Raw genomic sequence first — 24957 nt, 5'->3', positions numbered from 1 at the left:
TGTATATGTATGTATATGTATGTATATGTATATGTATGTATATGTATGTATATGTATATGTATGTATATGTATATGTATGTATATGTATATGTATGTATATGTATATGTATGTATATATATGTACATAGGGCCTTTCTGTTCAGTGCCCTGAGATGACTTCTGTTTTGAGTTGGACGCCCAGGTGTGACGAGGCTAAATGTTTTGTTGGCATAAAGCTCGTTAGACCGTCAAAATAAAAAATCAATAAATTAGCCACAGCATTGTACAAGCTGCGGCATTCAAACCGTGTGAAAAAGTAGAGGCTTATAGTCCGTAAAGTACAGTTAACAGAATCAGAGTAAGCTATAAGTTATCAATCGAAAATGGCATATTATGAAATATGTCAAATTAGAGTAATTATTACTTCTTATCTTTTGTTTTTTTCATAGAACAAAGCCACAGACCACATTACATGATACATTTAGGTTTTCTTTGAATTTTCACCCAGTTGTGTATTCAACTTTTACAGGCAATGTGTTTATTTCACATTTTAATTTTTTGACCTATCAACACTATTCTGGATATTTTCAAAAACTTATTTTCTGTAGTGTTTTTAATTCACTTCAATTCAATTCACTTTATTTCTGTAGCTCCAAGTACCAACAGAAGTCGTCTCAGGGCATTGTACACAAACATTCACATACATTCTAAAAGAAAATTAGTAAAGTTCTCTATCTAAGGAAGCAGCAGATTGTGTTTAATCTTCACTTCATCATAGTCTCCCATCCTGAGCAAGCACAAGCAGCCATTTGCTTTGACCTGCTGGGGCTTAAGAGGACAGGAAGTAGCAAAAGACAAACTCAGGAGTACTTGCTATAGGAGGAAAGACAAAAATCACATCTCCAGATAGAAATAATTACAAATACAAACAGGTAGAGTAGAGCAAGTTACAACAGCAGCAGAGTGAAACAATGTGGTCAGTTTGTCCTCCAGCAGTCTAAGCCTAAACATAACTAAGGGATAGCTCCATAAACCCAAGCCAACACTAACTATAGGATTTATCATAAAGGAAAGTCTTAAGCCCAGTCTTAAAATTGGACAATGTGTCAACCTCATGGACAAAAATTGGAAGTTGGTTCCACAAGAGAGGAGCCTGATAATGGGGCGGCTGTGGCTGAGTGGTTAGAGCAGTCGTCCTCCAATGCAAGAGTTGGGGGTTTGAATCCACCAGTAGTCACATGCCGAAGTGTCCATGGGCAAGACACTGAACCCCTCATTACATCTGATGTGTGTCCCATTAGTATCCTATCAGTGTATGGATGTGATCTAAATCTAAAAAAGTTCAATCTGGTCCTCTGGACATTCAAAAAACAAACAAAGCAAAACAACAACAACAAAAAAGGTAGAAACGTTTCGTCTTTCATCCGAAAGACTTCCTCAGTCTGAGGTGCTGTATCAGCTCAGTCTTATAAATAGCACCTTCTCAGAGTGGATCAACCAGTTTGCTGCTGACAACCAAAACCAACTGCTCACATGATCAAGAAGGACCATCAGCCTAACTATGGATCATTAGCACCTGATGGCTGTTTACTATTCACAGGAGGCTGAATGATACTAGCAATCACAGCATTGTAAGAGGGGGACAGTTGAACACGTAGGCCTCCACCCCTGTTTAATGATGGACGATTTCTTTTCACAAAGATGGCCTCCTTTACTCCTCTCTCAAACCATCGTTCCTCTCTATCCTGGATGTGAACATCTTCATCCCTGAACGAGTGACCGTTGGCCTGGAGATGAGTGTAGACCACAGAGTCCTGGCCTGATGGTGTTGCGCTTCTGTGCTGGGCCATCCTTTTGGCCAGTGGCTGTTTAGTAAAGCTCTGATTAAAGATTAAAGCATTAAAGCTCTGATTAGTCTCTTTAGAATGATTTGTTCAATTAGCTTTGTAGAGATCTAGCAGAGTGCTGTATGAATGGGTAAATGAGGACACAGATTATGTTAAAATAGTTTTTAGTGTCTTCTTGTTAACTGAAGATGAGGAACTTATCAGCTTTAGAAATCAAAATAAATATGGAGTTGTTTTCCTCATTTTTTTTTTTTTTTTGCATTGCGCTCTTTATCCTGATCTTGTCACCATTAAACTAAATGAATGCTGAAACGGTTAATAACTTGGAGGAAACTGTAAACGGTATCAAAGAAAACAAGAGCTGCATTTGTTGAGGGGGCATTCTTATCAAGCTGTAAATGTTCTTTGTGTAAATTAATATGTCTAAAATGTGGATGTCGTCAAGCGTTTTTGTTTGAATGTGTGGACAATGAAAAGTGATAAACAATGCAAAAAGTATTTGTCGTAGTGTAATTGGGGCTTTAAACATGAGAAGACAATGCCATTTTAATTTGGACCTCTCCAGTCTAACAGCAGCCTTGTATTCCTTTCTCTGTGTCTGTGATGCTGATGGACGTCTCATCTAGGCCATGCTAGATGCAGCCAGAGTGGTCAGACCCAATCTGTATGTCATAGCAGAGCTCTTTACAGGCAATGAGCTCATTGACAATGTGTTTGTTAACCAGCTGGGAATTACCAGCCTTATACGAGGTATGCACATGTGAACTAATGGTTTTTGTTTTTTCTGTTTTGTTTTTTCACTCTGCATCTTACTGCATTTTACCTTCCCATGCCCAAAATCCCCAAACATCTTGTTTGTTTTTTCTTTTTAAACTATTTCACTGCATGCTGTGCTTTTTTTTTTCTTTGAGGTTTGTTATCACTAACTGGCGTCATCTCCTTTACATCACTCTTTGTGTTTGTGTGTGTGTGTGTGTTTGTGCTTTGTACTCTTCCCTGCATTTCTTCTGGCACTTTGCTTTGACCAGTTCATGCTGGATGTGGCCAGAAGAGAGTGTCCTAACCTATACGTGGTTGCTGAACTGTTTACCGGCAGCGAGGAGCTGGATAATGTCTTTGTTACCAGGCTAGGGATTACATCACTCATACGAGGTACAGTGCTGAGTGTTCACTTCACATGCTTCTATATAAACTGTATTCAGTAACATGTCTGCAGGCACTGATAAAACTGTCCATATGGTTCACTGGTCCTGTAAATGAATTAGTAGTCAGTTAGGGTGCATTCAGGCTAGCCCTGTTCAGTCCGCTTTAATCGAACTCTAGCTCGTTTTCCTAGAAAGTTTGGTTCGTTTGGGGAGGTATGAACGCGCCATCGAACTCTGTCATGGAACAAAAAGGCCAACTCTGGCCCGGTCTAAAACCTAGGTCTCGGTCCGGTAGAAGAGAACTCCAGCGCGGTTCGAGTACAGTGTGAATGTAAACAGACCGGGCCCCGATCCACAAGCAAGAAGTGGAGTACAACGCAGGGCAAACAAACACGCATTTCTCTGACCTTATATGGAGCCGTCAGCTGCCTTGTGTGAAAAACAATATTCTCCATGGTCTTCTGCCTCATCTTCTGGTCATGCTGAGTCCATTTTTGAAAAATGACAAAATAGAACTCCTAAAACTGCTAAAACTTGATGCCATTCCATTTTTGTTTTTATTTCCAGAAGAAGAAGAAGTGTCTTCAGAGGCTTTTGTGTTGTTTCTTTCAGTAGTTTTGTTGCAGCACCCCCACAGGCTTGCTGGGTAATATGTTGGTTCAACAGGTTGGCTCGACTGCACAGTGCAGTGTGAATGCAAACGCACCAGATAAAATGCAAACAAAATGTCATGAATATTGGTCCCCAACCGAACTGAGTCTACCGGACTATCAGGTGTGAAAACAACCTTGAAAGTGCTCCTTGAGAGAAAACAACCAGCAGATTTTAGATTGAAAGCAGCATCCCAAAGACAAGTCTGCAACTTGGCTATGTCTCAACGATGAAAACACAACTAATGTTCACATGGAAGGGTATGAATTATATCATGTGAACAGAAGCAACAAAAGAGGTGGTGGAGTGGCTCTATTTGTTAAAAATGAAATAAAATGTAAATTAATTAATGAAATTTCAATAATTGTTGATAATATTATGGAAATAATAGCAATAGAAATAATAAACAAGAATGATAAAAACATAATAAGTTGTGTATATCGCTCACCAGGATCAAATATAGAAATATTCACCGATAAAATCGTACAACTATTGGACAAGAGATTTAATAAAAGCGTTTTTTTGTGTGGAGACTTTGGTATTGACCTGGGAAATAAAACAGATTCAAATAACATAAATACATTTACAAATTCATTGTATAGTTTAAATCTTTATCCGTTAATATCAAAACCAACAAGAATTACAACTCATAGTGCTACAATAATTGATAATATTTTCACAAAGATAACAAATGGGGATGTGATGGGAGGTATTTTAACGAGTGATTTGAGTGATCATTTACCAGTTTTCATGATTTATAAAAATGATCAAAGCATTACAAAATAAATTACAATTAAGAAACAAACAATAAACACATCAACAAAAGCAATGGACAAATTAAAAGATGATTTACATAAACAAAGCTGGAAAGACGTGTATGTTGATGATGTGAACAGATCATATGATGAGTTTATGAATATTTTAGGAGCTCTGTATGAAAAGAATTGTGTGCAAAATAATTATACAAAGAGAAATGTTGTTGATCAACCATGGATGACGAAAGGGTTGAGAAATGTTTGTAAAAAAAAAAAAAGACTTACTTGTATACATGTTTCTTGAAATTGAGAACACAAGAGGCCAAAGAGAAATATAAGAAGTATAAAAATAAATTAGTAGGGATTATAAGGAAACACAAGAAGGAATATTATAGTGATTTATTAAATAAAAGTAATGGTGATATGAAAGCTACATGGCAAGTAATAAATAGTGTTCTGAAAAGTCATAAAGCAAAAACAGGTATTTCACAATATTTTTTGAAGGATGACGATGAAATCCATGATGAAAATGAAATTGTAAATGGATTTAATCATTATTTTGTGAACGTTGGATCAAGCCTTGCAGCTAAAATACCAAAAGTAGACAATAATGTGAACCATTCAGTTATAGGTTGTGACAACAGTATTTTTCTTAATGGAACTGACAAAGAAGAAATAATGAATGTTGTAAAAAATCTTACAGACAAGAGATCAAAAGACTGGGTGGACATGGATATGATGTTTGTAAAGGACATAATGAGTTATGTTATCGAGCCGTTTACATATATTTGTAATTTATCATTTTCAAAAGGAATATTTCCAGACAATATGAAAGTAGCTAAGGTAGTTCCTCTCTTTAAAAATGGTGATAAATGTGTGTTCAATAATTATAGACCAATATCCTTATTACCACAGTTCTCAAAAATTCTAGAAAAATTATTTGTGATCAGATTAGATAAATTTATTACTAAACAAAACATTCTAAGTAGTAGTCAGTATGGGTTTAGAGCAAAAAACTCTACATCAATGGCTCTCATGGAAATAATAGAACAAATAACTACTGCTGTCGATCAAAGACAGTATTGTGTTAGTATTTTTGTTGATTTAAAAAAAGCATTCGATACTATTGACCACACTATTCTCCTTGAAAAATTAAATAAATATGATATAAGAGGACCAGCATTACACTGGGTATCTAGCTATTTGAAAGATAGGAAACAAGTTTGTACAAATAAATGGTGTAAGATCTGACCTCTGCAATATCACTTGTGGAGTTCCTCAAGGCTCTGTACTTGGACCAAAGTTATTTATTTTATATGTGAATGACTGAGTGAATTTTTCAGGACTCCTCAAATGTGTCCTTTTTGCAGATGACACCACATTTTTTTATTTGGGTAAAGATGTAAAACGGATGTTGGAATTGATGAAGACAGAATTTGATAAAATACAAACTTGGTTTAAACCTAATAAATTATCATTAAATTTAGATAAAACTAAATACATGATATTTAGTAACAAAAAGAGAACTGTTGATGATCCATTTAACATTGAGGGTGTTGAGATTTATAGAGTTAATGAGATTAAATTTTTGGGTGTAATCATTGATGAACAGCTAACATGGAAAAACCACATGAATTCTGTAAGAACAAAAATATCTAAATCTATTGCAGTACTATACAAAGTCAGGGAATTTTTAAATGATAAAGCTCTGTACATGTTGTATAACACAATCATTGTTCCACATTTAATCTATTGCATTGATGTTTGGGGGAAAGCATGTAAAACATTTACAAAACCTATTTTTATTTTACAGAAAAGAGCTGTAAGAATTATCACCAGAAAGCATTACAGTCACCCATCAAGCACATTATTTTATCAACTGAAGTTATTGAAGTTCCATGATTTGGTAGATTATAGTATTTTATCAGTTATGTATAGGGCTCAAAATAACACATTACCATTAAATATCCAAAGAAATTTTGTTAAAAGACAAAGTTGTTATAATCTTAAGGGGATAGAGATATTTGTCAAACCAAAATTCAGAACTAGTCTGAAGGGAAGGTCTACCTCAATCCAAGGAGTTGGATTGTGGAATGGTCTAGAGAGTGATGTTAAAAATGCCAAGTCAATGTGTACATTTAAGAAAAAGATCAAAGCTGAATTGTTAAATAAAAAAAATGAAGTAGCTTCGTGTGTATTGCATTAGAGTTATAAAAATTAGAAAGAGTTATTTGTTTTGTTATGTTACTTGAAAATTATTGCGATTGAACTAATTGTTTGAAAAAAAGGGGCAGATATAAGATTTTTTCTTCTTTCTGCTGCCTTTCATTTTAAATTTCTTGTATTTTTTATAGTTTATGGGATTGTTTTTTGTTTTTTAAAATGAATAAAATACTACTACTCCTTAAAGCAGTAAAAATAATACCAATATTCAAATCGATCCTCCCTCCACTAAATGCAAGTACACATTGATGCTTGAAACTTTGTGAACTCTTTATAATTTTCTATACTTCTGCATAAATATGATGTAAAACATCATCTGATTTTCACACAAGTCCTAAAAGTAGATAAAGAGGACCCAGTTAAACAAACAAGACTAAAATATTATACAGGTCCTTCTCAAAAAATTAGCATATTGTGATAAAGGTCATTATTTTCCATAATGTAATGATAAAAATGAAACTTTTATATATTTCAGATTCATTGCACGCTAACTGAAATATTTCAGGTCTTTAATTGTTTTAATACTGATGATTGTGGCATACAGCTCATGAAAACCCAAAATGCCTGTCCCAAAAAATTAGCATATCATGAAAAGGTTCTCTAAACAAGCTATTAACCTAACCATCTGAAGCAACGACGTAACTCTAAACACCTGCAAAAGATTCCTGAGGCTTTTAAAAACTCCCAGCCTTGTTCAATACTCAAAACCACAATCATGGGTAAGACTGCCGACCTGACTGCTGTCCAGAAGACCATCATTGACACCCTCAAGCAAGAGGGTAAGACAGAAATAAATTGCTGAACGAATAGGCTGTTCCCAGAGTGCTGTATCAAGGCACCTCAGTGGGAAGTCTGTGGGAAGGGAAAAGTGTGGCAGAAAACGCTGCACAACAAGAAGAGGTGACCGGACCCTGAGGAGGATTGTGGAGAAGGGCCGATTCCAGACCTTGGGGGACCTGCGGAAGCAGTGGACTGAGTCAGGAGGAGAAACATCCAGAGCCACCGTGCACAGGCGTGTGCAGGAAATGGGCTACATGTGCCGCATTCCCCAGGTCAAGCCACTTTTGAACAAGAGACTGCGTCAGAAGCATCTCGCCTGGGACTGCTGCTGAGTGGTCCAAAGTTATGTTCTATGATTACAGTAAATTTTGCATTTGCTTTGGAAATCAAGGTCCCAGAGTCTGGAGGAAGAGAGGAGACACAGAATTCACATTGCTTGAGGTCCAGTGTCAAGTTTCCACAGTCACTGGGGTGTCATGTCATCTGCTGGTGTTGGTCCACTGTGTTTTATCAAGGGCAGGGTCAATGCATCTAGCTATCAGGAGATTTTGGAGCACTTCATGCTTCCATCTGCTGAAAAGCTTTATGGAGATGAAGATTTCATTTTTCAGCACGACCTGGCACCTGCTCACAGTGCCAAAACCACTGGTAAATGGTTTACTGACCATGGTATTACTGTGCTCAATTGGCCTGCCAACTCTCCTGACCTGAACCCCCATAGAGAACCTGTGGGATATTGTGAAGAGAAAGTTGAGAGACGCAAGACCCAACACTCTGGATGAGCTTAAGGCCACTATCAAAGCATCCTGGGCATCCATAACACCTCAGCAGTGCCACAGGCTGATTGCCTCCGTGCCATGCCGCATTGAAGCAGTCATTCATGGAAAAGGATTCCAGACCAAGTATTGAGTGCATAACTGAACATGATTATTTGAAGGTTGGCGTTTTTTTGTATTAAAAACATTTGTCTTTCATTGGTGGGATGAAATATGCTAATTTTTTGGGACAGGCATTTTGGGTTTTCATGAGCTGTATGCAAGCCGTCCTGACCCAGATGCAGCAAAACAGGCCCAAACCGTGATACTACCACCACCATGTTTCACATATGGGATAATGTTCTTATATAGGAATGCAGTCTTTCTTTCTCCAAACATAACATTTTTCATTTAAACCCAAAAGTTCTATTTTTGTCTCATTCATCTAGAAAACATTCTTCGAACAGTCTTCCGGCTTGTCCACGTGATCTTTATCAAACTGCAGACGAACAGCAATGTTCTTTTTGGAGAGCAGTGGCTTTCTCTTTCAACCCTGCCATGACCACCATTCTTGTTCAATGTTCTCCTGATGGTGGACTCATGAACATTAACATTAGTCAATGTGAGAGAGGCCTTCAGTTGTTAAGAAGTTACCCTGGGTCCTTTGTGACCTCGCCGACTATTCCATGCCTTGCTCTTGGAGTGATCTTTGTTGGTCCACCACTCCTGGGGAGGGTAACACTGATCTTAAATTTCCTCCATTTGTACACAATCTGTCTGACTGTGGATTGGTGGAGTCCAAACGCTTTAGAGATGTTTTTGTAACCTTTTCCAGCCTGATGAACATCAACAACTCTTTTTCTGAGGTCCTCAGAGATCTCCTTTGTTTCTGCCATTATACACTTCCACAAATCTTTTGTGAAGAGCAGACTTTGATAGAGCAAGTTCTTTAAATCAATTGGGTAGGGATGGGGCCGATCCGATCCAGTATCGGTATCGGCCTCTGATACCAGCAAAATTTACGTATCGGATTTTCCGATCCATGATGCAAGTTGGCTTCAAACTATGGAATGGATTTCCTGAACGGCAGCGTGTCTCATGAACCCAGAGTAATAAGACCCGCCTCACAATCAGGAAATCCATTTCATAGTTTGCAGCCAGGTACAACGTGAGGGCTGAGTTAGCAGCACTGTGGCTAACGGCTAACAAACTTTTCATCTAAACATGTCTACTGTGTTGAAGTATTTTACATAAAAACACCACAAAGCAAGACAGCAACGTGCAATGTCTGCAGAGCCATAGCGCCACATTAAACCACGGTAAAGTTAGTTTTACGATGGACATTCGAGCTCCGTGGCTTCAGCAGGGCGCTGCTCTTTGCTCAACTCACAACAGGCAACTCGACCCAGGCCAGCCGCGTCCAATCTGCCCCGCTCAATCTGCCCGTCTCTGAGGGGGGACAGACTGAGCGCGTCTGCCCCAAATCAGGCTGCCTGCTTCGGACTGAGCAAGAAGAAGACATCGCTGAAACCATGGAGCTCAAATGTTGACAGAGAAGTTGCTAAACTTCATCATAATTAATGACCAACCACTATCAGTTGTAGAAAACGAAGGATTTCACAGCTTGATACTTGCAGCCAAGATATAGTTTACCCTCCAGGAGATATTTATCAGTACAACAGTAGACAATCATAAAAAACATATGATTTGAAAATTATATTAAAAACAAAAACAGCTACATTATAAAGTGATGTAAAATGCTAAAAACAGGAACATGCCTGTTGGTTTATGCCAGGTGTTTGAAGCCGTTTAATATTTTATTTTATTTTATTCATTTATTCATTCATTTAAAAAAAACAACATTTTTAAAAAATCATCAAAAAGAAAACATAGAATGAAAAGAGTGCAGAAAGAAGAAAAATAATTCTTATATCTGCCCCTTATTTAAAAAAATATATAAAATAACTTTAAACAATCACTTAAAATTAATCACTTTAATATCCACTTTAAAGCTAGGAATAAAAAGAAACATGTTATGTGTTAGCAGAATTTAATTCTAACTTTAAAACTTATCCAACGTTAATAAAACTTAACTCAAGTTGCCTTTTTGGACATGCATGCATAGATTTGTACAAATTGTACTTGAAAGGAGATTATTACAGCCTCGTATAAAATCAATGATGATCATGATATCGGAACTGGATCGGTATTGGCCGATACTCAGTTCTAGGTATCGGGATCGGATCGGAAGTAAAAAAAAGTGGATCGGTGCATCCCTACAAACAGGGTGCCCACTCACACCTGATCATCCCATTGAATGAAAACACCTGACTCTAATTTCACCTTCAAATTAACTGCTAATCCTAGAGGTTCACATACTTTTACCACTCACAAATGTGTAATTTTGGATCATTTTCATCAATAAATAAATGAACAAGTATAATATTTTAATCTTGTTTGTTTAACTGGGTTCTCTTTATCTACTTTTAGGAATTGTGTGAAGATCTGATGATGTTTTAGGTCATAGTTATGCAGAAATATAGAAAATTATAAAGAGTTCAAAAAGTTTTGAGCATCACTGTACATAGACATCATCCCTTTTACAGTATATTGCACAATATATTGCAATTTCATCATCATCACCATATCAGTAAGGAAAATATCAATATAGCAAAGGACTTGGGCTACAAAAAAATATCATAGTCCGTTATATTTCAAGTACCATGCATTTGTGTTCTGCTGAAGAATGTATTTTGTCAATCCAGTTGGTCGTTTAGTCTCAGTTTATGCTGGCATTTAGCAAAAACAATTTTGAGCAGCGAGCAGGTAAACATTTGTTTGATTTAAAATTTGACTTTATAAAAGAAAAAAATAAACACTTGCTTTCAGCTGTATTCTAATGTAAATGTTTATCAGCTCTGTTTACAGACATGGAGGGAGGGGAGAGTTTGAAAAATTATTCTTTGAAACAGTATTTACCAATTTAGATTTTGGGTGACCATTAAAGAATTACAGTTCAGATTTTAATGTAAAAGCTAATAAAACATTGTATGAATTTACTTGAGTTTATATATGTATACTCTTAATTTCTATTAAAGGCCACTAGGAAGCACAAGCCAGTGTATCTCGTATCAGTCCCGAGCCTGGGCAAATTGTGAAGGTTTTGTCAGGAAGGGCATCTGACGTAAAACACTTTTGCCAAAACTACTATGCGAGTTCATCTAAATGACACCATTCCGAGTTAGGGCTGGGCAATATATCAATATTTTAAAATATCGAGATTATTTGAAACGAGATATAAAATGAGACTATATCGATATAAAATGATATAGTTTTATACTCTGCATAAAGTTATAAATCCAGCAGTTTTTCTCCCAGTCTGACTGCAGGCTGCAGCCTTTCACACCACTCCTCCTCTTCCCTCCCTCACTGACAAACCCGCTCCACTCCCGGCTGCTTGCTTTAGCTGTTGACTGACAGTGGGAGAACCACTTTAAATCCCTGATAAGGTGTGAAAAATGACAGTGCTGCTTCAACAAAGCTGCAAGGCTCCGTCTTGTGTCGGGAGAGGAAAAATCTCTGACTGACACGCAGCTTGAAACTTTGTTTACACAGAAGGTGCATTCAAAGAGCATTGGAACTTTTAAATTCAGAAAGAAAGGAGCCGTAATCAAACAGAACCAAGCTCAGTAAACAAGCCAACTACACAACAATGTGGGCTTACAGTTTTGTTATTAAAGGTTATTAATATGGGGGAGTGGTGGCGCAGAGGTTAGAGAAGGTGGGCCTGTAATCGGAAGATCGCCGGTTCAAGCCCCGGTACCAAGAACATCAAAAATGTGGGTGGGGTAGGTGAAGCACCCCCACCTGCCCCCACCCTCATTCGCCCCACTCTGGGCCCATGAGCAAGGCCCTTAACCCCCATCTGCTCCCTAAACAGGTCTCTCTTGAAAATGAGTTCTCATGGCTCAATGAGACTAACCTGTTTAAATACAGGTTAAATGAAAAAAAATTTAAGGTTGAATGAATATACTTCATTAGAATCAGACTTTTTAAAGAGCAAGTCGCCTGTCATTGTTTGCTCTGAATATGTTGTGTTTAAATTTTAAGTGATTCAGCTCTGTTTTTGGTTTTGTTATGCAGGAAAAAAAACATTTTTTTGGAGACATTTATTTTGTACAGTTACAGCTTTAAGCTGTGTGACAACTGGGGCAAAGCTTTGACTCAGAATATATATTTGTTACTACTTTATGGAGAGAAAAATATATTGAGATATATATTGTATATCGCCATTTATCTTAAAATATTGAGATATTAATTTTGGTCCATATCGCCCAGCCCTATTTCGGATCAGTCGAGGCCCGGGTTAACAACGACCGCCACCGGTGCTGTTGACAAACAGGGTGCCGGAAGAAACTGTGCTACTGTTATTTGAAGACCACGAAGAGAGAAACGTGTCAGGAGACAGAGGGAGAAGAGGAAAGTCAAGAATGTAGGACTGAGGGTTGCAACACTAAATGTGGGGACAATGACATGCAAAGGTAGAGAGCTGGCTGACATGATGCAGAGAAGGAAGGTAGATGTTTTATGTGTCCAAGAGACCAAGTGGAAGGGCAGCAAGGCTCACAGCACTGGAGCAGGATTTAAACTGTTTTGCCATGGTGTGGAAAGAAAGAATAATGCAGTAGGGGTGGTCCTGAAGGAGGAGTTGGCAAAGAATGTAATAGAGGTGAAAATAGTGTCAGATAGGGTGATGTGCCTGAAGGTAGACGTAGATGATCTTATGCTAAATGTTGTCTGTGGTTATACTCCACGTGTTGGATGTGATGTGGTGGAGAAAGATGCATTTTGGAAAGATCTGGATGAAGTGATAGAGAGTATTCCCAGGGAGGAGAGAGTGGTGATCGGAGCAGACCTGAATGGACATGTTGGTGAAGGAAACGGAGGGGATGAGGAAGTGATGGGTAGGTTTGGTGTCCAGGAAAGAAACCAGGAAGGATAGATGGTGGTGGATTTTGCCAAGAGAATGGAAATTGCTGTAGTCGACACTTATTTCCAAAAGAGGGAGGAACATAGAGTGACCTATAAGAGTGGAGGAAGGAGTACACAGGTCAACTATATTCTATGTAGAAGAGGAAACCTGATGGAGATTGGGGACTGTAAAGTTGTGGCAGGGGAGAGTGTGGCCATACAACATTGGATGGTTGTGTGTAGAATGACTGTTATGAAGAAGATAAAAATTGTCAAATAAGACAATTAAAAAAATAAGCATAAAATACTAAATATATTTAGTATAAAAGTATAAATAAGTATAATAAGTATAAAATACAAAATAAGAGGTACAGCACAGGTTGAACAACTGGGAGATAAAGTTAGAGAGGCCAGACTGAGATGGTTTGGACATGTCCAGAGGAGGGACAGTGGGTATATTGGTAGAAGGATGTTAGAAATGCAGCTGCCAGGAAAAAGACAAAGAGGAGACATATGGATGCAGTTAGAGAGGACATGGAGGTAGTTGGAGTGAGGACAGAGGATGCAGAGGACAGAGTGAGATGGAGGAGGATGACTCGCTGTGGAGGCCCCTGAAGAGGGAAAAGCCAAAAGAAACAGAATAATATTTTGAAATTATTCAAAATCTATTGTAAATGAATAATTTAAGTGTAATAAAACATTTTCAATCACATTTAAATCAGTGTAAAATAGAACATATTGGATTTGGTACCTGGATGATTGAGCATGAACTTTGATGTAAAATCGAACGGTTTTCACTCCCAGGCGTTCTGTTAAACAAGACTTAAACATTTTTATTACAAAGTACTTTTAACTTGTTTCTATTTTACCTGCACTGTAACTTCCTGTTTGCTGATTTAACCTCGTGTTGTATGTCAGCTCTCAGAGACAACACCTGTTTTGATTTGCTGGACTGGAATGAGCCTGAGTTGTCTGAAGCTAGAAAGTTTGGGCAAACCTTGTGGTGTTGCTTATCCTGTTTCACCAGGTTTTACTTTTTCTTGCTCTTATCCTGTTAAGAGGCCATGTCAGCAGGTGATAGCCATGAAGAGGGCCGGCTGGTCTATCGTTATGGCGGTGAGCCTGTAGGAGCCTTTGTTCAGCCCAGCCTGCGCCCTTTGATGCCCACCATCGCTCATGCTATGTTCCTTGATGTGACCCATGACAACGAGTGCCCTATCCAGGTGTGGATAGGAAAATGTTTAGATTTTAAATGAGGTTTTGTTTGATCATTTCTGGACCAAAACAGATTTGATCTCGTAACTGCTTTTTTGTCTGACTTTTATTTTCTAGCTGCGCTCAGCACTCGACTCTCTGCCCAGTTCTGCTATTGTCTCCATGGCCTGTTGTGCTACTGGTTCCACCAGAGGATATGATGAGCTGGTTCCACATCAGGTTACTTTAAATCACACATTCGTCTTGTCTGAATTTATTTATTTTTTCCACACACAGTCTACTATTGACACATCTTTGACAAATCTATACACATCTTTTTGTCCTGTCTTGTATCCTTTTGTATTAAAAATAAAAACAAAACTAGATATGGCAGTGTTCTTACAAAAAATGAGCAGAACAAGTCTCAACAAGGCTGTACAATATTAGTAAAACATGCACTTGTGATTAGTGTTGAGTTATTGATGTTGCACACTATTGATAATGCACACGCTGATATTATATCTAGTATGCAGCCCTGGTCATCACACCATCATTCCATGTAAAAACTTCATAAATTTGACAGTTTGCTGAATGTAACTTTCAGAGTCCATATGTATTTTATGCTTTGTTCAGTTGTTAAAAAACTAAGACCTCAAACGGTTGTAATAGAGGTCCAAGACCCTTGATTAAGGTGACCCTTAAATCTCCAAGTACCTCCCAAACCACAAGCTTGTAGGTTGATGAGGCCTAAAATACAAATGAGGCAATAAAGTGTCTGTGACATCAAAGTTTCACAGTAAATATGAATGCATTTTTGGAAAGATAATATTAATAACATTGCAAAACATAAAAATCACATTGAAATAAACATTTAACATACTAAATGGCGTATTAACAGGAAGAGATGACAAAGGGGACTGCCTGCATGTAGACGGAGCGTTGCTACAATGGCTGACAACACAGACAGAAGACAAGAATCTGATGTTTCTTTAGATTATTTTGAATCACTATCAGAGAGAGATGAAGAGTCAGAGTTCAATTAATATTGTTTCAATAAACAAAGACCAGGAAGAGCCTCTTTGATGTCTCTTCTTATTTCATTTTGGCAGTGCCTAATTCTAAATAAATACTAGTTATGTGACAAAATAGGTAATATTATGTATATTATGCGGATTGCGGTTTTGAGTAATGAACAAGGCTGGGAGTTTTTAAAAGCCTTAGGAATCTTTTGCAGGTGTTTAGAGTTACGTCGTTGATTCAGATGGTTAGGTTAATAATCAATCAACCTTTATTTAGACAGGTAAATCCCATTGAGCCTCGAGGACTCATTTACAAGTGAGACCTGAATAATAGCTTGTTTAGAAAACCTTTTCATGATATGCTAATTTTTCGGGACAGGCATTTTGGGTTTTCATGAGCTGTATGCCATAATCATCAGTATTAAAACAATTAAAGACCTGAAATATTTCAGTTGGTGTGCAATGAATCTGAAATATATGAAAGTGTCATTTTTATCATTACATTATGGAAAATAATGACCTTTGTCACAATATACTAATTTTTTGAGAAGGACCTGTATATGAAACCTGTTTCAAGTTCAAGTCATGAATATGAGCTAAATCTACAGTGTTTGGTAAATAACTAAAGTGTCATAAGAAAAGTAGATATTTTTAATACATCTTTATTGTCAACATTTATACTTAAATGATACATCAATGGAAGTTAACAGCCTCTTTCATCTTTATGGCACACATTAGTCACTCCAGAGCTTGATGTAAACAGACTGTAGGTCTACTACCATTTTTTTGCTGGAGAATCATCTGAAACATGCACACAGCATGTATTACTAAACCATATTTAATTGACATTTTACCGGTTCATACTGGTATAGCAAATTAGCATTAGCTTACCATCACTCGTTCTCTAATCATGTTTTCCAACAGTCTCGTTCTTCTCCAGAGCATTATGGTTGGTTGCCCACAGACTTTTTCTGGTTCTCTTCTCTTTGATATTTGACAAAAAGTCACAGACTGAGCATAATGTTCAATAAAGCAATGAGATCCTCCATTTTGGTTGTGTATCTTTTCAGGGTCTTTTTCTTCTAATATGTTTATTGGTGGCTAGTAAATAGCTTAAGGGAGCACTACTGCCACCAGGTGGTAAGGCGAGTTGGATTCTGGGCACGCCTCCAGAACCAGTCCTGAAAGTGTGGTGGAAATGCAATGTGTAACAAGCTGATCTGAGCCGAGCCGAGTCGGGCTGAAGAGGAGCGGTGGAAAAGGGGCATTACATTCCATGTCCCAAGAGCCAGGTTTGGTAAGCCATGGTCAGAGCGCCAAGGCCCCCGCCTTTGGCCACTGCCCATGGCATCATGCCTCCAACTTGTATGGCCCCTCCTGTAAGTGGTGGGCCCACAAGAAGCAAACCCAAGTTGCTCTTTTGGGCTGATCCTACCTGGACCCCATGGGTAGGGACCTGGTCACCAGGTGCTCGCTGACAAGACCATACCACAGGCCTGGCTCCAGGGTGGAGCCCCGGTAACCCACATTCAGGCAAGGGACACCGAGCTCCTTGTTTTTATTTGTCCACCTAAGTCTTTGGTGTTGGACACCTACAGTATGTGATAAATTATCTTTGCTTTGTTTTACTTTAAAATTAGGCTATGTCAATTTGATGCAGTTTTTTATATGCTGTATTTATAAATCATCAATTCACAACAGAAGTCACCTCAGGGCACTGTCCAGAAAGTACAAGATCCAAATCATGCAGTGTAAAACAACCAGATTCTAGTAGAGTAACACACAACTAGTTGAGTTCTTCATAACCTGTCACAATTAGATTGTCAATTGTAAAACTACAGTAAGGGGGTTTCAAAGTGTGGGAGAGCTAGCCCACCTTAGAGTGGAAATAAACAACTGACTTAAACTACAAACCGGATTCCAAAAAAGTTGGGACACTAAACAAGTTGTGGATAAAGACTGAATGCAATGATGTGGAGATGGCAAATGTCAATATTTTATTCGTAATATAACATAGATGACAGATCAAAAGTTTAATCTGAGTAAATGTAACAATTTAAAGGAAAAATATGTTGATTCATAATTTCACAGTGTCAACAAATCTCCAAAAAAGTTGGGACAAGTAGCAATGTGGCTGGAAAAAGGAAAATGTGCATATAACGAACAGCTGGAAGACCAATTAACACTAATTAGGTCAATTGACAACATGATTGGGTACAAAAAGAGCTTCTCAGAGTGTCAGTGTCTCTCAAAAGCCAAGATGGTAAGAGGATTACCAATTCCACCATTGTTGCGCAGAAAGATTGTGCAACAATACCAGAATGGTGTTACCCAGTGTAAAATAGCAAAGACTTTTAAGTTATCATCATCAACCGTGCATAACATCATCAAAAGATTCAGAGAATCTGGAACAATCACTATATGTAAGGGTCAAGGCCGTAAAACTCTACTGGATGCTCGTGATCTCCGGCCCCTTAAACGTCACTGCACCTCAAACAGGAATGTGACTGTCAAGGAAATAACAGAATTGGCTCATGAATACTTCCAGAAAGCATTGTCAGTGAACACAGTCCACCATGCCATCCGCCGTTGCCAGCTGAAACTCTACAGTGCAAAGAGGAAGCCATTTCTAAGCAAGCTTCACAAGCTCAGACGTTTGCACTGGGCCAGGGGTCATTTAAAATGGAGTGTGACAAAATGGAAGACTGTTCTGTGGTCAGATGAGTCACGATTTGAAGTTCTTTATGGAACACTGGGATGCCATGTCATCCGGACCAGAGAGGACAAGGATAGCCCAAGTTGTTATCAACGCTCCGTTCAGAAGCCTGCATCACTGATGGTATGGGGTTGCATGAGCGCTTGTGGCATGGGCAGCTTGCATGTCTGGAAAGGCACCATTAATGCAGAGATCTATGTTCAGGTTCTAGAACTATATATGCTCCCATCTAGACGTCATCTCTTTCAGGGAAGACCCTGCATTTTTCAACACGATAATGCCAGACCACCTTCTGCAGCAATCACAACATCATGGCTACGTAGGAGAAGGATCCGGGTACTGAAATGGCCAGCCTGCAGTCCAGATCTTTCACCTATAAAGAACATTTGGCGCATCATAAAGAGGAAGGTGCGACAAAGAAGGCCCAAGACGATTGAACAGTTAGAGGCCTGTATTAGACATGAATGGGAGAGCATTCCTATTTCTAAACTTGAGAAACTGGTCTCCTCTGTCCCCAGACGTCTGTTGAGTGTTGTAAGAAGAAGGGGGGTGCCACACAGTGGTAAAAATGGACTTGTCCCAACTTTTTTGGGATTTATTGACACCATGAAATTTGGAAACAACAGATTTTTCCCTTAAAATTATACATTCTCTCAGTTTAACCTTTTGATCTGTAATCTATATTATATTATGAATAAAATATTGACATTTGCCATCTCCACATCATTGCATTCAGTTTTTGTTCACAATTTGTTTAGTGTCCCAACTTTTTTGGAATCCGGTTTGTAGAACTAAACAACTTCAGAATTATCAAAGGTCATGCTCAATAATCCAGGTATAAAACCCTACAAAGTTCAGCCAGATCTTCAGAATCACACATGCTGACATGTGTAGCATTTATATTTATTTAAACACAACATGCTGCATGTGACATCATGTTGTCTTCTGTGCATGAGGGCCGCCTCAGAAATGTTAATGGGTCACACTGGAGTCTGATTGAATTAACATTTGACACACCACATAAGAAAATAAATCTAATCTGAACAAATACAATTGAGTATTCAAGACATGCACTGTGAAAATAGCCTTACTTTTCTGCTATTTTTATTTATATTTTATTTTTCCTTCATGTTGAAACCCCCCACCCCCAAGGAAAAAACTCTGCACCCCTCCCCCCCAGGGGAGGCAGGCCCCACACATTGAAAAGACTGGATCTACAGAAATTAGCAAACATCAAAATCAGAATAAACTTTATTGGCATGGCACCGAGATACAACACGAATATGTACGTACAGTCGTCCGAAGATGAGCGGAGTGCACAAAGCTGCGGCTAAAATAATCAGCGCGGCCTTCTTATTCTTATTCAGAATAATATTTTGCTTAGATAAGAAAAGGAAAGAAAACATGAGGAGAGACGGTATAAAAAAAAAGATCTCTCACACCATGTCCTAGACAGGGCACAATTTGAAGCATCAAAAAATCCTACCACAGCAAAGCAACATAAACAGACGTTATACATTTACATATAGGCGGTGAAAACATTGAATTTTTAAGGGAAAGTCATAGCATAGTCCAGAGCCCCCCCCCTCAGCCATTGTCCAGATAAGAGGTGACGTTCATCTTCAGCTCAGTTGAGGTTCTGTTACATGTCCACGGCCTTGGGGAAGGGAGGAGTGAGGAAACAGTCAAAGCATCTTTGTTGTTTTCAAAACATTCCAGGAGGAGTTGAGATAAGTCCAGCATCAAGGCCACAGTTTGGATCAGGCAGAACTCGTGAATTGTTGTTTCTGCCTTTAAAGTCTCGCTGGTACATATTCTCTGATGGAAACTCCAAAACAGCCGAATTGATCCTTCACTCCAAAGGTCGAGCTCACAGCTTTCTCCAAGATTATTCCCACCATTCATGAGTGCTGCCAGGGAGATCACAGTCCTGATACAGCTGCTCCAAATCCCTGTCACAGCTCCACATTCAGTCCGAGCACTGTCAAGCTTCAACACCTCCACACGAATTTGTAGACAACCAGATTCCACCAACCCAAACAGTAGATTCTAGTCGTCATCATGAATCCAATTTTTCCTCTAGAGTTCAGTGTCCTCCTTACCCTGACTCCTGTCGGGAGAAGTTGGAGACAGTTGGAAGGAAACACTCCCTTTCAACAAAAATAAACTTCCAACAGAACCAGAACTAGGATGATTGACCTGCTGTAGACTTGACGTACCCTTTACCTACTCAGCTTGTGTTTGTTTGTGTGAGGGCAGATATCTGTGGTGAAGGAGGAACGATTTTACCCCAAGTGGAATCCCTCAGCAGCCCCCACCACCCCTGGGGAAGTTGGATTTCAGAACGGCATCATTGCTGGCAAACTGGCACTTAACAAACTGCACCAGGAGTTGGCAACTCAGGGATTCATCCAGGTACACAACAATACTATAAAGATTACACAAAATGTTAACAGTCACTGCAGACACTTTCATGTTATATTTCTGCTATGTGATTATGAAGTCAAATCTAATACAAATATCTGAAGCTCTGATCGTTCAGACCCGTTTTGAGTTAAACTTCACACTTTTGTCTCAATTTTCAGGTGTATGTTGACCAGGTTGATGCAGATATAGTTGCAATTACTCGTCATTGTCCCAGCACACACCAGTCTGTGGTAACAGTGAGCCGGACGGCCTTCAAGGATCCCAAAACCCACCAGTATGACACCAAGGTTCCATCTATTTTCATACCTGGTAAGATTAAAAAGTCTCTGTTAGTCAGGTAAAGTCAACTTTATTTATAGGGCACATTTAAAACAGTGTCTATTACCCAAGTGCTTAACAATAACGTCAATGAGAGTAAATTAATGGAAAAAATAAAACTATGAATATACTGAAAATTTAATTGATAGCATTAAATAAAAAACATAACACAACAAAAAATACTAAATCAACTCTCACTGTGTGAAATACCAGAGCAAACAGATGTTTTTAACAGAGATTTGAATGCAGGAAGGGAGGAGGCCTGCCTAATGATGGGGGGGCGGGCAGGTTGTTCCAGAGTTTGGGGCCCATGACTGAAAATACCCGATCACCTCTGAGCTTCAGTTTTGTTTTTGGAACGGCCAAAAGCAACTGATTGGATGATCTCAGGGCCTGAGCTGGAACATATGGTTCCAGTGGCTCAGAGCGAAAGGGGGTGCAAGGCCATTTATGCACTTATAGGTCAACAAGAGAATTTTTAAATCTTTTCTAGTACGCACAGGAAGCCAGTGAATGGAGGACAGAACTGGTGTAATATGCTCAAACAGTGTTTCCCCTACCATTATACAAGCGGGACGCCTCGCCCCATCAACAGAACCGAGCGCCCCGTCTACCGAACCCCACCCCCCACCCCCAACCACCTGTCTGCACTGACGTAACGCTAAACTAGCAGCTCTCAATGCAGGTGCACTAGCTAAAAAGCTAAAGGCAGCCTCTTCCTTCATGCTGAAGCTAAAAAGCTAAAGGCAGCCTCTTCCTTCATGCTGAACCCCTCACGCTGAACGCACCCCCGCCACTCGAAAACTGTTGGTACAAACAGCGCACGGCTCAGATGTGCGTCTGTTTCTCCCCCCCCCGGCCATCAAAAAAAAAAAAACAACTGTCAAGTCAAGTCAGATGTATTTATAGAGCACATTTAAAACAGAAACTGTTACCAAAGTGCTTAACAAAAATATCACATCATCAAATAAAAAGTAGCAAGATATATTTACAGCACATGGAATAAAAATATAAAACCGAAAACATAATTAGAAACAATGAAATACTAAATCAGATCACGTTGTGTCAAAAGTCAAGGAAATAATAACAAAAAGCATAAACTCAGTCAGAAACAATGAAATACTAAATCAGATCTGATGGCCTTGAATAGGAATAATAACAAAAGCATAAACAGAATCAGCATCAATGAAAAACTAAATCTAAATCCAATCATCCTGTGTTAAATGTCAATGAGTATAGATGTGTTTTTAGGAGAGATTTAAAAGCAGAGACTGAGGTGGCCTGTCGAATGTTGATGGGCAGATTATTCCAAAGTTTAGGGCCCACGACTGAAAACGCTCGATCTGTCGATGGCGTCTGTCGGTTCAGACAGCGCGCGGCTGAGTTGTGTGTCTGTCTCCTCTCACACATCCTGGTCTAAAACTGTAAAACTGTCAATGCAAATGGCACGTGGCTGCCTCTGTCCCCCCCCCAAAACTGTTGGTTTAAACAGCGCGCTGCACAGCTTAGGACGAGTCTCCATCCCCCCTCCCCACACAGACAAAAATCACAGACGAGATGAGCGCCCCGACATGGCAAGTTATCTAGGGGAAACACTGGCTCAAACCTACGAGTACCGGTTAAGAGTTGAGAAGCAGCATTCTGGACGAGTTGGAAATGTGAAGTGGAGACTTGACTGACCCCAGCATAGAGTCCATTACAGTTGTCCAATCGGGCTGAGATAAAGGCATGGACTAGTTTCTCAAGGTCAGATATGGACAACACTGACATAAGGTTAGGCATAAGCTGCCTTAATTGGAAGAAGCTTTTCTGCTGAACAGATTATTTGTTTGTCAAATTTCAAGTCAGTCTAAAACCATCCTGAGATTTATAAGAATGTTAGACATTATACATGTATTTAGGGATCTTCATCAAATTTAATGTTTTGTTCAAATATCTCACGTGGTTTGTAAGAAAGAGGTCATTAGGTCTCTTTCCCCAAATCAAAATCAACCAGCAATATTATTATATGCCTGTTGATGCCGGACGTATTAGTCAAGTTGTCAAATTTATTTGTGTAACACATTTAAAACAGGAACTGTTACCAAAGTGCATTAAGAAAAGACATACATGGGGAGACAAGGCTGCAGCCACTTGACTGGTGCCACCTTTTTAGATAAGGAAAATGACAATATGAGGAAAGGGGAGATCAGAAATGACCTCAGCACAAAAAGCAACATAAATAGGCATCAAACATATAATATATATGCCAGTGGAGACACTGAGTTTGGGGGAAGGTCATAGCACAGCACAGTCCAGAGCTGCTACCCTCCTGCCATAGTCCTGATAAATGTTTATCAGCCAGCTCGGTTGAGCTCTGTCACAGGTCCACGACCTTGGGGACGGGAGGGGATGGGGAGGGGGACAGAGCGTCTTTGTTTCCATAGCATCCAAGGAGGAGTTGAAATAGTCCTTCTTCCAAGGCCAGGTCCAGATTCAGATATCAACATTGTTTTGGGTCATGCCGAACTCATAAATTTCTGTGTCTGCCTTACAGTCTCGCTAGTGCATTCTCTCATGGCGACTCCAAACAGCCGAATTTGATTACTTATGCCGAAGTCAAACTTACAACTTCTCCAAAATTTGTTCCTTCCAAACATTTGTGGACACTGCCAGAAAGTTCCAGAGTCCTGATAAGGAGCAGCCTGCTCAGCTTTTATACAACACCACATATAGTTCACGTAGAGTCTGAGTGCTGCCAAGCTCGGCACATTCTCCTCACATTCCAGGCATCTTAAACAGCTGCTGATGTTACTGAAATTGTCAACAATCCAGATTTCCACTAGCCCCAAACAGCAGAATCCATTTATCATAGATACAATAATGTTTCCGTTGAGGTAAAAGGATTTTCCTTCACCGTGACTACCTGATGAGAAATTTATTTGAGACCAGCTGAAAGAATCCATCGTTAACAATTTAGAAGGTATGCAAAAATAGAGGCTCTGTAAGAGGTTCACAAGACAAAAGAGCAAAGCACGGAGGTAGCAGAGGAGGATGCGTTTCTGCCTTCCACAAAGAGCAAGTATGTAGTCTCCATTAATCTGTCCGTAAACGTTCTCTTGTCCCGCCCACAACTTTTGATCCACTCAAGATAATTTAACCAAACTTTATATACATGACATCCCATTCCTAATCCATAGGGTTCAATATGATGTTGGTCCACCCTTTGCAGTTAGAACAGCTTCAACTCTTCTGGGAAGGCTGTCCACAAGGTTTAGGAGTGTGTTTATGGGGATTTTTGACCATTCTTCCAGAAGCGCATTTGTGAGGTCACATACTGATATGGGACAAGAAGACCTGACTCTCAGTTTCCGCTCTAATTCATCCCAAAGGTGTTCTATCAGGTTAAGGTCAGGACTTTGTGCAGGCCAGTCAAGTTTATCCACACCAGACTCTGCCATCCATGTCTTTATGGACCTTGCTTTGTGCACTGGTGCACAGTCATTCTGGAAGAGGAAGGGTGCCAACTCCAAACTGTTCCCACAAAGTTGGGAGCATGGAATTGTACAAAATGTCTTGGTATGCTGAAGCAGTCAGAGTTCCTTTCACTAGAACTAAGGGGCCAAGCCCAGCTCCTGAAAAACAACCCCACACCTTAATCCCCACTCCACCAAAATTTACACTTGGCACAATGCAGTCAGACAAGTCCGTTCTCCTGGTAACCGCCAAACCCAGACTCGTTCATCCGATTGCCAGATGGAGAAGTGCGATTCGTCACTCCGGAGAACATGCCTCCACTGCTCTAGAGTACAGTGGTGGCATGCTTTACACCACTGCATCCAACGCTTTGCATTGCACTTGGTGATATATAGCTTAGATGCAGCTGCTCAACCATGGAAACCCATTCCATGAAGCTCTCTGTGCACTGTTCTTGAGCTAATCTGAAGGCCACATGAAGTTTGGAGGTCTTTAGTGAGTGACTCTGCAGAAAGTTGGTGACCTCTTCGCACTATGCGCTTCAGCATCCGCTGACCCAGCTCCGTCAGTTTACGTGGCCTACCATTTCGTGGCTGAGTTACTGTCATTCCCAAACACGTAAATTTTCTTATAATACAGCTGACAGTTGACTGTGGAATATTTAGGAGTGAGGAAATTTCACGACTGGATTTGTTGCATAGGTGGCATCCTATCAGTTCC

At 39.4% G+C, this 24957-nt stretch overlaps 1 protein-coding gene across 1 annotated transcript in view; it reads left to right on the top strand.

The window, feature by feature from the left end:
* The window catches only part of agla (amylo-alpha-1, 6-glucosidase, 4-alpha-glucanotransferase a), a 355602-nt gene that overhangs the window by 164295 nt on the left and 166350 nt on the right, over nt 1-24957 (top strand). Inside the window, exons 10-14 of the mRNA XM_037681985.1 lie at nt 2856-2979; nt 14167-14330; nt 14440-14541; nt 20296-20451; nt 20622-20772. Coding sequence (XP_037537913.1) covers nt 2856-2979; nt 14167-14330; nt 14440-14541; nt 20296-20451; nt 20622-20772 — 697 coding nt within the window. The remainder of the gene's footprint in view (nt 1-2855; nt 2980-14166; nt 14331-14439; nt 14542-20295; nt 20452-20621; nt 20773-24957) is intronic.

The sequence above is a fragment of the Nematolebias whitei genome, chromosome 9 (genome assembly GCF_014905685.2).
Source record: "Nematolebias whitei isolate Nwh7 chromosome 9, NemWhi1, whole genome shotgun sequence".
In the NCBI taxonomy this organism is placed as follows: domain Eukaryota; kingdom Metazoa; phylum Chordata; class Actinopteri; order Cyprinodontiformes; family Rivulidae; genus Nematolebias; species Nematolebias whitei.
Note: the sequence above shows the minus strand (reverse complement) of the source record. Positions and strands in the feature narration are given on the sequence as shown.